A 14,869-nucleotide genomic window follows, 5' to 3' on the forward strand; every position below is an offset into this window, starting at 1 on the left:
CTACACAAGGCCATAGGGTCACTGACCCTAAAGAGATTCCCTCCTTGGCACAGTGATCTATTCAACAATTCAGTGTTACAACCAAAACTATGATACATATACTTTTCTTTCCTTAATATTTGACATCCTTGACCATGAAAACATACCACTAGAACTTGGAATCACTTTTATGTCTTTATTAGTTCAAAAGTTATTGTATAAAAACGATTTTTCGGTAATGGCGGTTTTCTTCTGGCTCTAGCTCCATAACATTTGAAGCTACATCAAATCTGATGACACCTTACTGAATCAGTACAGATTCAGCTACAGTTTGGTGTTAGTTGTGCATCTCTAGTTTCATTTGTCACCTCACACTGACACATTTTCTATTTTCCCTATATTTTTGCATATTCTGGATCACCAGATCCGGAATCCGGATCCGATCATCACCAAACTTTGTTGTTTGATAGAACATTTGACTATGTTACACTGTAATTTTTTTCAAGCCTTTCTGCCTTGTTTTTGTGGAGTTAGAAACTAGAATGTCAAAATTCCCCCATCCCGCAATGGTGAAGAATCCTTTAAAAAATTCCTGGATCCGGATCGTGATCTGGATCACCACTAAAATTTAATCACTTGTTCCTCTTGTCATTTACAACCACTCCACAAAATTTCATCAAACTCCATTCAAATCTTTTTGAGTTATCCTGCTGACAAACAGACAGACAGACAAACAAACAAACTCGACCAAAAACATAACCTCCTTGGTGGAGGTAATTATAGTGTGTATATGATAACAAGAACCTAAACCATTTATAAATACATTAAGACAGTAAATTAACATTAAAAATTACATAATAAACAGGAAATAAAAGGGCTGAGTTCCTCTTCTAAAAATTGTTGAGGTCTAAGGTTCTCAAAATATTCTGGACTCGCACACCATTCCAACTCATGATACAAGCTTTGTTTAATTAATGATTTGATGATTTTGATGATGATGATTTCTTTATTGTCATCACAAGTGCAAAGAAATTATCTTCTCACCCAATTATCTCAGACAAAAATACAGCAATTAGTCCACAGTTATTACTAGTTGAACGTAATAATGGCACACATCAGAATTAAAAACAACACATATACATTTGATATTGTTTATGTGCACTAAACTTGAAACAGTCGGTCGTCCAAATAAGCAAAGTGCACAACGCATCTGCGCATGCATGGGTCAAACGGGGTCAAAAATTCCAGCTACCAAACATACACTGCTACCATTGAATTTCGTATACGGTAGCGTTAGTGGACTGCGAAAGTTAAGGCTTACACATGTGTCATGTGTGCAGATGAGTTGGTATCAGTCTCTGTCCGTGTGTGCATAAAGTCTGCAGTTTCCTTGACAACAGCAGGCTGTAGGGGAGGGCAGATAAGTGGGTAGCTGAATGCTTCACGAAGGCTATTGAAATCCTTCTGGAGGAAAAACATGTGGGGCATTGTGACCTTCGGTAGCTGATAAGGCTGCCATGTTTTGGGTTAGACAGAGAAACACAGAAATTCCATTTTCGGCTCCTCTGACCATCGAAATCCAATTTATCAATATTCCCTGGTCTCCAACATCTTCCTTTGCAAGGCACATATTTACTCCGAGATGTTTTCCAACTTGTGTTTGAGTTCAAAAGTTAATTCAGACTTTCCAAGTTAAAGCTGACTTTCCAAGTTGTCCTCTAACCTCTAGATATTAAAATCCAAGTGGCTTCTGCGTATGTATATGGATTTGTGCGGGTGTATGGCTTCGATCACAGAGAAACTGTGGAGAGCTGGCATTTGCCATTTGGTATGCTTATGTATTTTGGGTCAAGGATGAACGCCGCCAAAATGGAACATTGATGGGACTAATATTTTTGGAGAAATTACGGATATTAACTTCTAAGCCTGTATATCCCATTGATTGGAAATTTCACTTTTTATTTGTGAGATACTGACAAGCTAAAATGAGGCGGTAGGGGGTTAAGTAACAACAGTGAACAATGGATGTTGATCATTACATTCTGGACTCGCATGCCATTTCAGCAGGGGGCAATAAATCATCTATATATTAAAAGCGAAGTGGGCTCTGTTTACATGTATGCTGCGTGAATGCGTGTGCGTACCTTTGATCATGGAGAAACTAGGGAGTGCCGACATTTTCTGTTTGGTATGCTTATGTATTTTGGGTCAAGAATGAATGTCACCAAAATGAACTGTTAATAGGACTAATATTTTTGGAGAAACTACGGATATTAGCTAACAGTGAACAATGGACGTTGATAATTATATTCTGGACACACACGCCATTCCAAATTATATTATTATAGAAACTTTTCATAATTTATTACAACCCTTGAAAAATTTCAGCAACCTATTTTATAAACACTACCAATCTAGAGCCTGTGGATCCCCACGGGCAACATGGTAGTTCATCTTATAATTTCAAACAAAAGATTTGTCAGTGTTTAGCAAAAACAAATTAACTGGATTTGATATTAAAATACTTTCGGAGGAAACTCTTCCAACTTGCAATCAAACACAAATAAAAACAAATGAAACAACATGTATTTACTAATATATTGATTCTTCTTACTAGTGTAACTTGATTTATGGCTGGCAGATGACCTCATACAAGACCTTAATGGATGCCGTCCTTACCATTATCAGCCTGCAGATAGGCATATTTGACTATGAAGAGGTGAGTCAGAGCACTCTCTCTCTCTCTCTCTCTCTCTCTCTCTCTCTCTCTCTCTCTCTGTTGTAGCTACATTTGATGGTGACATATATGTATTGTTTACCAGGTCTTGAACTACAACCTCATCCTCGGTGCACTAATGATTGGGTCCTGTATTGTGTTCATGACCTTTGTGGTGCTGAATCTGTTCATATCAGTGATCCTTGTAGCTTTCAGCCAGGAACAAATACACCACAAGGTAACAAAACTATTATAGTTTCATGCAATCATTTCTATGCTGTTGTACTGTGAGACATCCATATTTTAATTGTATATTTTAGTAAAACAATATGTCAAAATCTATTATTAACTCCAAGTATTACAATGTTAAAGTAATGGAGTTTGTTAGTTTTGCTGCTTTTGAATTACTTTAATGCCTAACTCACATAAAGCTTCTGGGGAAAACCTGGTCTTGTTAGGAGAGACGGCATCCATCCCACTCTGGATGGAGCAGCTCTCATTTCTAGAAATCTGGCTAATTTTCTTAAATCCTCCAAACCGTGACTATCCAGGGTTGGGACCAGGAAGCAGAGTTGTAGTCTTACACACCTCTCTGCAGCTTCTCTCCCCCTGCCATCCCCTCATTACCCCATCCCCGTAGAGACGGTGTCTGCTCCCAGACCACCAATAACCAGCAAAAATCTATTTAAGCATAAAAATTCAAAAAGAAAAAATAATATGGCACCTTCAACTGCACCACAGACTAAAACAGTTAAATGTGGTCTATTAAACATTAGGTCTCTCTCTTCTAAGTCCCTGTTGGTAAATGATATAATAATTGATCAACATATTGATTTATTCTGCCTTACAGAAACCTGGTTACAGCAGGATGAATATGTTAGTTTAAATGAGTCAACACACCCGAGTCACACTAACTGTCAGAATGCTCGTAGCATGGGCCGAGGCGGAGGATTAGCAGCAATCTTCCATTCCAGCTTATTAATTAATCAAAAACCCAGACAGAGCTTTAATTCATTTGAAAGCTTGACTCTTAGTCTTGTCCATCCAAATTGGAAGTCCCAAAAACCAGTTTTATTTGTTATTATCGATCGTCCACCTGGTCGTTACTGTGAGTTTCTCTGTGAATTTTCAGACCTTTTGTCTGACTTAGTGCTTAGCTCAGATAAGATAATTATAGTGGGCGATTTTAACATCCACACAGATGCTGAGAATGACATATTTGTCTAATAGATTACAATTTGTTCATGTAAATGGGGAATCTTCTTCACAGACTAAAGTTAATTATGGAGTTCCACAAGGTTCTGTGCTAGGACCAATTTTATTCACTTTATACATGCTTCCCTTAGGCAGTATTATTAGACGGTATTGCTTAAATTTTCATTGTTACGCAGATGATACCCAGCTTTATCTATCCATGAAGCCAGAGGACACACACCAATTAGCTAAACTGCAGGATTGTCTTACAGACATAAAGACATGGATGACCTCTAATTTCCTGCTTTTAAACTCAGATAAAACTGAAGTTATTGTACTTGGCCCCACAAATCTTAGAAACATGGTGTCTAACCAGATCCTTACTCTGGATGGCATTACCCTGACCTCTAGTAATACTGTGAGAAATCTTGGAGTCATTTTTGATCAGGATATGTCATTCAAAGCGCATATTAAACAAATATGTAGGACTGCTTTTTTGCATTTATGCAATATCTCTAAAATTAGAAAGGTCTTGTCTCAGAGTGATGTTGAAAAACTAATTCACGCATTTATTTCCTCTAGGCTGGACTATTGTAATTCATTATTATCAGGTTGTCCTAAAAGTTCCCTAAAAAGCCTTCAGTTAATTCAAAATGCTGCAGCTAGAGTACTAACGGGGACTAGAAGGAGAGAGCATATCTCACCCATATTGGCCTCTCTTCATTGGCTTCTTGTTAATACTAGAATAGAATTTAAAATTCTTCTTCTTACTTATAAGGTTTTGAATAATCAGGTCCCATCTTATCTTAGGGACCTCGTAGTACCATATCACCCCAATAGAGCGCTTCGCTCTCAGACTGCAGGCTTACTTGTAGTTCCTAGGGTTTGTAAGAGTAGAATGGGAGGCAGAGCCTTCAGCTTTCAGGCTCCTCTCCTGTGGAACCAGCTCCCAATTCAGATCAGGGAGACAGACACCCTCTCTACTTTTAAGATTAGGCTTAAAACTTTCCTTTTTGCTAAAGCTTATAGTTAGGGCTGGATCAGGTGACCCTGAACCATCCCTTAGTTATGCTGCTATAGACGTAGACTGCTGGGGGGTTCCCATGATGCACTGTTTCTTTCTCTTTTTGCTCTGTATGCACCAATCTGCATTTAATCATTAGTGATCGATCTCTGCTCCCCTCCACAGCATGTCTTTTTCCTGGTTCTCTCCCTCAGCCCCAACCAGTCCCAGTAGAAGACTGCCCCTCCCTGAGCCTGGTTCTGCTGGAGGTTTCTTCCTGTTAAAAGGGAGTTTTTCCTTCCCACTGTAGCCAAGTGCTTGCTCACAGGGGGTCGTTTTGACCGTTGGGGTTTTACATAATTATTGTATGGCCTTGCCTTACAATATAAAGCGCCTTGGGGCAACTGTTTGTTGTGATTTGGCGCTATATAAAAAAAAAAATTGATTGATTGATTGACATAACTCAAGACAAAACAAGAATGTTTGAATCAGCAAATACCCTACTTTGGTCCGGGTAAACATCTGCATTGGATGAGCTTGTGCTTGTCTTCAGACTCTACTGTTAATCTCGGCCAAAGCATTTTACCATTATAGACTCATACAGTAATATATTATCAGACCTTACAAATCTCAAATGTGAAAACCAAGGTGTAGGTCATCTACTACAAAGCTGGTGCCTTGACGACACATGTAGGTTGTTTCAAAATGTTGTATGCCATTCTCAAGTAGTATTCTTTTTATTAGTCAAAATACCATTTTGCTCCCACTGACCCCATAACCTATTTAGTACGTAAATAGTCAGTGTTGTTATGGTGACCTTTCATACCACTGGGATGTCCCATGTACCAAGTTTTGTTATCATGGGCCAAAGGGACTTAGAGATATAGTGGCAACAGTATGGATGGAGAGATGGGCTTTCTCTTCATGTCTTTCCCAAGCTGATTTTTTGTTAGTTGGGTGGTAGATAATACTGAGAATATCTTTAGGTAGTGTATTCAGAAAAATGGGATAATTTTATAAAAGAATAAATATGTATATGGGGTCCTTTGAGTTTTATCTCAAGACAAAATATTAAGATAAGATAAGAAAAGCCTTTATTCATCCCTCAGTGGGGGAGATTCTACACAGTAAAAGCAGTGAAAGGGAACGGTGCAGTCATAATTTTACATATCAATTGAGCCAGTAACACTTGGTATGTGCTATGAATTCACTTGTTAATGAAATACTCATGCTGTATTTACAAGCAATGGCATGACAATGATCTCATGATTTTTCTATTGTCTAACAAACAGATAGCTTTTTCTTAAATATCCCAATTCCAAAACCTCATTCCATGTCTTCCATTTCTCAATATGAGTATAGAAATAGAGCACACTGTTTCCACAGGCTGGCTTTAGTTTGTGGTGGATTTGCTATTCAAGGATTATCTAATTATGTTCATTTTATAAGAAATCTGTACAAACAATAGCATGTCATCATGAAATATGACAAAAGTGTACAAAAATATAAACGCAACACTTTTGGTTTTGCTCCCATTTTGTATGAGATGAACTCAAAGATCTAAAACTTTTTCCACATACACAATATCACCCTTTCCCTCAAATATTGTTCACAAACCAGTCTAAATCTGTGATAGTGAGCACTTCTCCTTTGCTGAGATAATCCATCCCACCTCACAGGTGTGCCATATCAAGATGCTGATTAGACACCATGATTAGTGCACAGGTGTGCCTTAGACTGCCCACAATAAAAAGCCACTCTGAAAGGTGCAGTTTTGTTTTATTGGGGGGGATACCAGTCAGTATCTGGTGTGACCACCATTTGCCTCATGCAGTGCAACACATCTCCTTCGCATAGAGTTGATCAGGTTGTCAATTGTGGCCTGTGGAATGTTGGTCCACTCCTCTTCAATGGCTGTGCGAAGTTGCTGGATATTGGCAGGAACTGGTACACGCTGTCGTATACGCCGGTCCAGAGCATCCCAAACATGCTCAATGGGTGACATGTCCAGTGAGTATGCCGGCCATGCAAGAACTGGGACATTTTCAGCTTCCAAGAATTGTGTACAGATCCTTGCAACATGGGGCCGTGCATTATCCTGCTGCAACATGAGGTGATGTTCTTGGATGTATGGCACAACAATGGGCCTCAGGATCTCGTCACGGTATCTCTGTGCATTCAAAATACCATCAATAAAATGCACCTGTGTTCTTCGTCCATAACAGACGCCTGCCCATACCATAACCCCACCGCCACCATGGGCCACTCGATCCACAACATTGACATCAGAAAACTGCTCACCCACACGACGCCACATACGCTGTCTGCCATCTGCCCTGAACAGTGTGAACCGGGATTCATCCGTGAAGAGAACACCTCTCCAACGTGCCAAACGCCAGCAAATGTGAGCATTTGCCCACTCAAGTCAGTTACGACGACGAACTGGAGTCAGGTCGAGACCCCGATGAGGACGACGAGCATGCAGATGAGCTTCCCTGAGACGGTTTCTGACAGTTTGTGCAGAAATTCTTTGGTTATGCAAACCGATTGTTTCAGCAGCTGTCTGAGTGGCTGGTCTCAGACGATCTTGGAGGTGAACATGCTGGATGTGGAGGTCCTGGGCTGGTGTGGTTACACGTGGTCTGCGGTTGTGAGGCTGGTTGGATGTACTGCCAAATTCTCTGAAACACCTTTGGACTCGGCTTATGGTAGAGAAATGAACATTCACTACACGAGCAACAGCTCTGGTTGACATTCCTGCTGTCAGCATGCCAATTGCACGCTCCCTCAAATCTTGTGACATCTGTAGCATTGTGCTGTGTGATAAAACTGCACCTTTCAGAGTGGCCTTTTATTGTGGGCAGTCTAAGGCACACCTGTGCACTAATCATGGTGTCTAATCAGCATCTTGATATGGCACACCTGTGAGGTGGGATGGATTATCTCAGCAAAGGAGAAGTGCTCACTATCACAGATTTAGACTGGTTTGTGAACAATATTTGGTCTTTGAGTTCATCTCATACAAAATGGGAGCAAAACCAAAAGTGTTGCGTTTATATTTTTGTTGAGTGTAATACCACTATTCCAACCAACAATAAGGGACAGAAAAGCAGTGATTATGTCAACTCCACAAAGTGGCTTCACAGTAAAATCTTAGGTGTTTTACTGAATACCAACTGTTGAACAGTGTTGCCACCATTAAGTACAAAACATCTAAATATTTAATCTTGTTGCTAAATAATTTTGAGTTCTTGTTGCACTGGACAAACTACACTGGTAAAGGAAAAGGTTGGTCATTGTTTTTTCAAAGATGAATTATTGGGGAACTATTTGGTAATTTTGAACCCTACTGTGACAGAGGACGCACAAACAACTTGCACATAGGACACAAACTCAGTTGAAGTGTGTTTGATCACAGTTTATAGCCCCCTCACACATAACACAAAGTTTGGCGAAAGAAGCAGAAACCGGCCCAAAAAAATCACAAAAAATAAACGAAATGGGGAACCGCAAAACATTCCACCAGGCATGAACAATACCACGGCAATGGTGCATGCAATTGTGCATGCTCATGTGTGTGCACAAACACAGTGCGAGCACCTTGAACGTGTGACGCTACATCGTGACGCTGCTGTGGGACACACACACACACACACACACACACACACACACACACACACACACACACACACACACACACACACACCAAAAAAAAAAACAAAACAAAACATAATTTCTAATATTTTATCCCTCTTATGGAGTGGACAATACAAGTATTATCCTTCTGTTCCTCTCTATATGACCCATGGTCATAGATGTACAGTCATGAAATGACATGAATGAAGCAGTGCACTCTTCTCATGTCCAAATCTGCTGGCACCGTGTGTCCAGCCAGGGCTGCATGTCCAGCAAGCAGTGCGCCATAGGAAACTGCGTCATGTGCAGCATAGCTCATGTGGGTGACATGACATTCAGATTGCCAGCTGATTGTACACATGATCAGACGGTTCTTTTCACATGGTAAAGCCTGCCAGTGTGCACACCGACATGGTCACTCCAGCCCATTGCAAAGGTGATGTGTTTTTATGTTTTTACATGTGAGGACAGCATGCCCAAGCACGCACCTCATGAAGGAGTGTTGTCAGGTGATGTCCTTCATAACACGGTATGTGTTCTCCAGCTGTGACTTGTGGGCCCACAGATCTCAACAGCAGTGGCTGTCACGGACATGCCCACCTTACCAAACAAACTCAGCTCAAAGACAAAAGTGTCACTCTCTTTTCCTTTGCTATGTGATTATTTATGTCATGTATTTGTTATGTAATTATGTATGTAGTTGTTGTTGCATGTATTTATTTAATTGCACTGTTCTATGTGTTTTTAATTTAACACGTGCACTGAGCCGCTGTCAGCTGGAACTGACGAGAGCATGAGAGCCTGCCGACACGAGTGTTCTTCATGTTGTTTATGGCATGACATATGCCATCCAGCTGAGTTGCAAGTACACAGCAGTCAGCTGTTCCAGCTGGACATTACAGCTGTCCAGATACACACTGTACTGGACAGCGATCGCACTCCAGTCACCTCAGTCGCACCTGACAATGTTGGTTCATGGTGGAGGGAGGATGCAACACACTCGCATGCCACATGTGTTGTGAGGGAGGCGACACACTCACACGCCACATGTGTTGTGGGGGGCACATGTGTTGCTTGGTAACGGCACACTTGTGGGGCACTTAAACAATGTGGCACCCGGCTCGAATGTGGTTGCCTGCCCTCTACTCTTGTGCCGGCTGTGCAAATAGCCCCACCTTTTCTAAGTGCCGCGCGAGTGATGTTGGATGTTTGTGGGTGGCACCTGGACTCTGGCCAACACCTGCTGAGAGGGGGTTGAATGTGCATTCGCAGGGCACTCATCATCTTTCGACTGCTGGTGTGAAGCTCACCTCGATCGCGTTGTTTGGCCATGGTGCAACATGGGCGATGATTTCATGCAGCATATCGTGCCTCGCCCCGATATGTCTGACCTGCGTTCGACACACTGAGCGAATGCTGTGAACACAATCACCTGACAATGCAACCCGATCTTGCCCGCCATTGGAATGGGTTACAGGTGCGAGCAGCACGCAAGTGTAGAGGGCATGTGCTGTGCGCAAAAGGTTGTGGCAACAGCTGTATATGGCATTCAAAGGGGCTCAGATTTTTCATGAGTGGCATGTGATTTCTCCTTCGTGCAACAGTCAGCTTCAATCATGTTATGTGTGAAGGGGCCCTTATTTAAGCGGGGTAGATGCAATGCACAACCAGGGTTGACTTACCATGCTCATTATTAATGGCTGCATTTATAGTTTCAACATGGTATCAAGCAGACACAGTTGCACCTGTCCTTCCCTTTAGACCAAGACCAGTATCCACAAAGCAGCCTAAGGCTAAAAATAGCTCTTAATGATGTTATTCTAAGAAAAATCTTAGAATTCCTCAAATTCTTAGACATTTCTTAGAATTTCCCTTGGAAGAAAGTTGTCCGCAAAGCACCTTCAGCCTTAAAAGAGCTCCTAAGGTGCCAAACTGGTAAGCATAGGGAGGAGGACTTTGAAGAAGCCTAAGAGTGTCTTAAACATAGGAGATGGCAGTAAAGACAAAGAGGAAGGTGAAATATTCTTTGTATGTAGGATGACAGTGAGTCAGTAACACACTACCAGCTTGATCTACGTAATTATTATTATGTTAATTTACTGTCTTAATGCAGTTAAAATTGTTTAGGTTCTGATGACCAATCACAGCTCTTAGAGGACTGTGTCATACCTAGCAAAGGGGTTAACCCCGCCTCCTCACAATGATAGGACTTTCTGTCCCTTCCTTGCTCAAACTTGCTCTCAGACACCTCCTGGATCACGCTGAGGCTAAGATTCATTGCCAGGAAATTTTAGGCTAAGTTAGAAGCTCTTCAAGAGGAGTTTGAGTTGCTTTGTGGATATAGGTTTTTATTGTCCCTAGGTGTAAATGCTTCCTGGTGATGGATGATATCAGTGTTGCAGCTCTTTGCTCACAGCACCACAAGTGGTATTGTTATTCAGAAGATGCAAGCACTGTGCATGAAAATAACAACTGTGTTATTTGAAAACTAGCAATCACACTGGGCTGGATGGGTTATAACCTGTATTTTGTATGTCTGAAACTTTTTTTTTTTTTGCTGGATAAACACAGTGTCAAATGACAGGTACTTAGATTATAAATCATGCATTTTGTGTGTGTGTGTGTGTGTGTGTGTGTCCCCTTCTACCCAGCCCTCGGAGGAGGAGGAGATTGTTGACCTAATTTTGATGAAGGCCTTCAGCTTTTTCGGAATCAGGGTTAGAGACACAAGAAAACAATTGGAGGATGAGGTGAATAGCAGCTCTGATAATGACAGAAATATCCTGAACAATTCCTCAAGTGAATTTACTGAAAGCTCAGTAAACCTGTAGAATAGTTTCACTTTGGCTTTATAGATTTTCTGTTCACGGAGATCCACATATTCATTTATTTAGCTTCATCATCTGTGCTTGTTCTCTTCTCGTAGGTCAGAGGAGTTTTGGTGTGAAATGTAATTATGCTCAGAATTAGACTGCATTGTATTTTGTTTGTGTGAACTTGATCTTAACTGTTCTGTGGTGGTTATGGAATCACCCAAAATCATTAGTTACAAAGAATTCCACAGCGTAATATGTAGTACGTGAAACTTCTCAAAGCTCCTCAGTTGTCAAGATTTTGCACCATTCATTTAGACTGAAGTGAAAAAAAACAAAAAAACATATCACTTTAGCATGTGTAGTTAGTAATGAGTGATCAAAAATGTAGAACAGTATGTCTGCCTACGTTTTTGTTTTTTCCATTTTCGGGTCGGGGTTTTGTTACGTGGTATTCCACTATGGTGAGTGTTTGAAGGGAACATATGGGTACAAAGTAAGTAAGTACAAAGTAAAAACCAATATTCAGATTCTCCAACAAGCCAACCCTGATGAAATGTGTACAATATTTAAAACGGCATGAGGGAATTCTTGATGACATTTGGATTGCAACTCACCCAATACCAGTCATTTTGTTTTCAAAAAGGATCACATTAAAATATCAATATGTTCATGTAGGCTGCACATACACAGTATGAGTCAAATTTGAATGCACTTTCCCATTCAAATGAATGTAAAAGTGTGTGATTACATGATGCTGATCATCGTGCTAGTTTGCAGTGTTTCATGTGTTGTGTTGCAATTTCAAACCTCAACATTACATGTTGTTGGAAACTGTCACGCTAATTTAAAGAATTCAGCTTCTGATTTGCCCTGTGATGGTCTGGCGTATCCCACCTCTCACCCAGTGACCACTGAGATGAGCTACAGCCCCCCCCCCCGGGATCCTTAATTGGAATAAGTGGCTATAGCAAATTAATTTTTTGCAGAGTTATTACATCACTGTGAAGGTCATCATTTTTTTAAAGTAATAACACTACATGATGGTGTTTTCTTTTGGGGGGGGGGTTGCTGTTTATATTACATATGGATATATGTTGTGCTTAATCAGGTTTGTGCAATCATTTCATCATTAACACATTATTGTTTCCTCTCTTTGTGTTCTCAGTTATTGGACAGTACATGTTTGTTTGTTTGTTTGTTTGATTGTTACCTCTGCCAAGGAGGTTATGCTTTCGGTCGCGTCCATTTGTTTGTTGATTGGTTGGTTTGTTAGCAAGATTACTCAAAAAATCCTCAGCGTATTTCAATTAAATTTTTACCAGGGGTGTATCTTGGCCTAACTTAGAAGTGATTAAATTTTGGTAATGAGCCAGAACACGATCTGGATCCAGTAATTTTTTTAAGGATTCTTTATCATTGCAGGATAGGGCCAATTTCAATATTTTTGCATCTAACTTCATGAAGACGGGTCACAAAGATTAAGTTATGACACAACAATAATTTAGCATTTGTTTCTCGTCATTGAATAAACTTATCAGAAAATAAAAACACTTGTGTAGTTCATGCAGTTTGTCTTTATAAATACATTTGCTAAAGATCTATGGCTTTAACCCTATGGGGCCAACGCCGTCGTATACGACCGCTGAGACCAAGCTTCACTAAATTCTAAATAACTTTTTAATGATATGAGATAGAAACTTACTCTCTTTTTTGCTGAAAAGTTAACTCCGCAGACTTTCGAGCCACCATCCACCATCTTTTTACTCCTCATAGAAGTTGTGTGATGACGTGCGCAATGTGAGTGTCCAATCAGAATTGGTTCACCATCACATGGTTTTCCAAAATCCAATCATAGGGCAGATTCACCTCACGTGACACACCAAAGATTGTTTTTAGGAGTGATGTGTTACTAGTTTGTTATAGTTTGCTGTGTGTTTTGAATAAATGTGTGTGGAAAATGATTTCCGCTTTACTTTTTCCTTTCTTATTTCTGATTGTAAACCTTTATTACACGTATAAAACACAACTATAGCATATATATTTTGAAAGTACAGGTTATCCTAAAAAAGAGACATAAAACTTGATTGTGGGATGCAGGGAGAGCTGTTAACAGCAATAATAAAACATTTATGCCAGGCAAGTGAACTGTCCAAAAAATGCCCTCGGACCCCAGAGGGTTAACCACTGAATCTGAAACATGGCGGTAGATGCGTGAAATGACGTGGAATAAGTCTCTTTGCCAAAGGGTATTCCATGTGACATCAGTGACCCTATGGCCTTGGCGGAGGTTTGCACTCTCTGAGTGCTTCTAGTTTGAAAATGATTTTTGTCTGTTGATCATTGAAGAGTTTCTATAATGAAATAGAAAAATAAATGATATTTTCAATATTTAATTGACACAAGTTTTTATGTTTCACATTTGATTTTCTGTTGATCCATTTATAAAGAAAAAATAAACAATAATCAGAGTTAATTTCTGAATCCTTGGTTTCTCTGTGAGGTCTGCTGACGAAGCCAGTTCATAGTCTTTGAGCAGGCAGTGTTTTCGGGCCATCTAAACTGATGCACACCCAGAAAAAAAGAGTTACAGTTCCTTGAATGGCGAGCTCCAAAAATCCCATGTCATAATGAGGTGGGCTTCATAGATAATTGGCAAAGCTTCTGGGGAAAACCTGGTCTTGTTAGGAGAGACGGCATCCATCCCACTTTGGATGGAGCAGCTCTCATTTCTAGAAATCTGGCCAATTTTCTTAAATCCTCCAAACCGTGACTATCCAGGGTTGGGACCAGGAAGCAGAGTTGTAGTCTTACACACCTCTCTGCAGCTTCTCTCCCCCTGCCATCCCCTCATTACCCCATCCCCGTAGAGACGGTGCTTGCTCCCAGACTACCAATAACCAGCAAAAATCTATTTAAGCATAAAAATTCAAAAAGAAAAAATAATATAGCACCTTCAACTGCACCACAGACTAAAACAGTTAAATGTGGTCTATTAAACATTAGGTCTCTCTCTTCTAAGTCCCTGTTGGTAAATGATATAATAATTGATCAACATATTGATTTATTCTGCCTAACAGAAACCTGGTTACAGCAGGATGAATATGTTAGTTTAAATGAGTCAACACCCCCGAGTCACACTAACTGTCAGAATGCTCGTAGCACGGGCCGGGGCGGAGGATTAGCAGCAATCTTCCATTCCAGCTTATTAATTAATCAAAAACCCAGACAGAGCTTTAATTCATTTGAAAGCTTGTCTCTTAGTCTTGTCCATCCAAATTGGAAGTCCCAAAAACCAGTTTTATTTGTTATTATCTATCGTCCACCTGGTCGTTACTGTGAGTTTCTCTGTGAATTTTCAGACTTTTTGTCTGACTTAGTGCTTAGCTCAGATAAGATAATTATAGTGGGCGATTTTAACATCCACACAGATGCTGAGAATGACAGCCTCAACACTGCATTTAATCTATTATTAGACTCTATTGGCTTTGCTCAAAAAGTAAATGAGTCCACCCACCACTTTAATCA

At 40.3% G+C, this 14,869-nt stretch overlaps 1 protein-coding gene across 1 annotated transcript in view; it reads left to right on the forward strand.

Moving 5' to 3' along the window:
* Positions 1-12,257, forward strand: part of LOC117524284 (polycystic kidney disease protein 1-like 2) — a 152,437-nt gene extending 140,180 nt beyond the window's left edge. The window contains exons 37-39 of the mRNA XM_034186054.1: positions 2,597-2,698; positions 2,802-2,933; positions 11,180-12,257. Coding sequence (XP_034041945.1) covers positions 2,597-2,698; positions 2,802-2,933; positions 11,180-11,359 — 414 coding nt within the window. The 3' untranslated portion in view covers positions 11,360-12,257. The remainder of the gene's footprint in view (positions 1-2,596; positions 2,699-2,801; positions 2,934-11,179) is intronic.
* Positions 12,258-14,869: the final 2,612 nt, after the last annotated feature.

Source organism: Thalassophryne amazonica, chromosome 14, assembly GCF_902500255.1.
Source record: "Thalassophryne amazonica chromosome 14, fThaAma1.1, whole genome shotgun sequence".
In the NCBI taxonomy this organism is placed as follows: Eukaryota; Metazoa; Chordata; class Actinopteri; order Batrachoidiformes; family Batrachoididae; genus Thalassophryne; species Thalassophryne amazonica.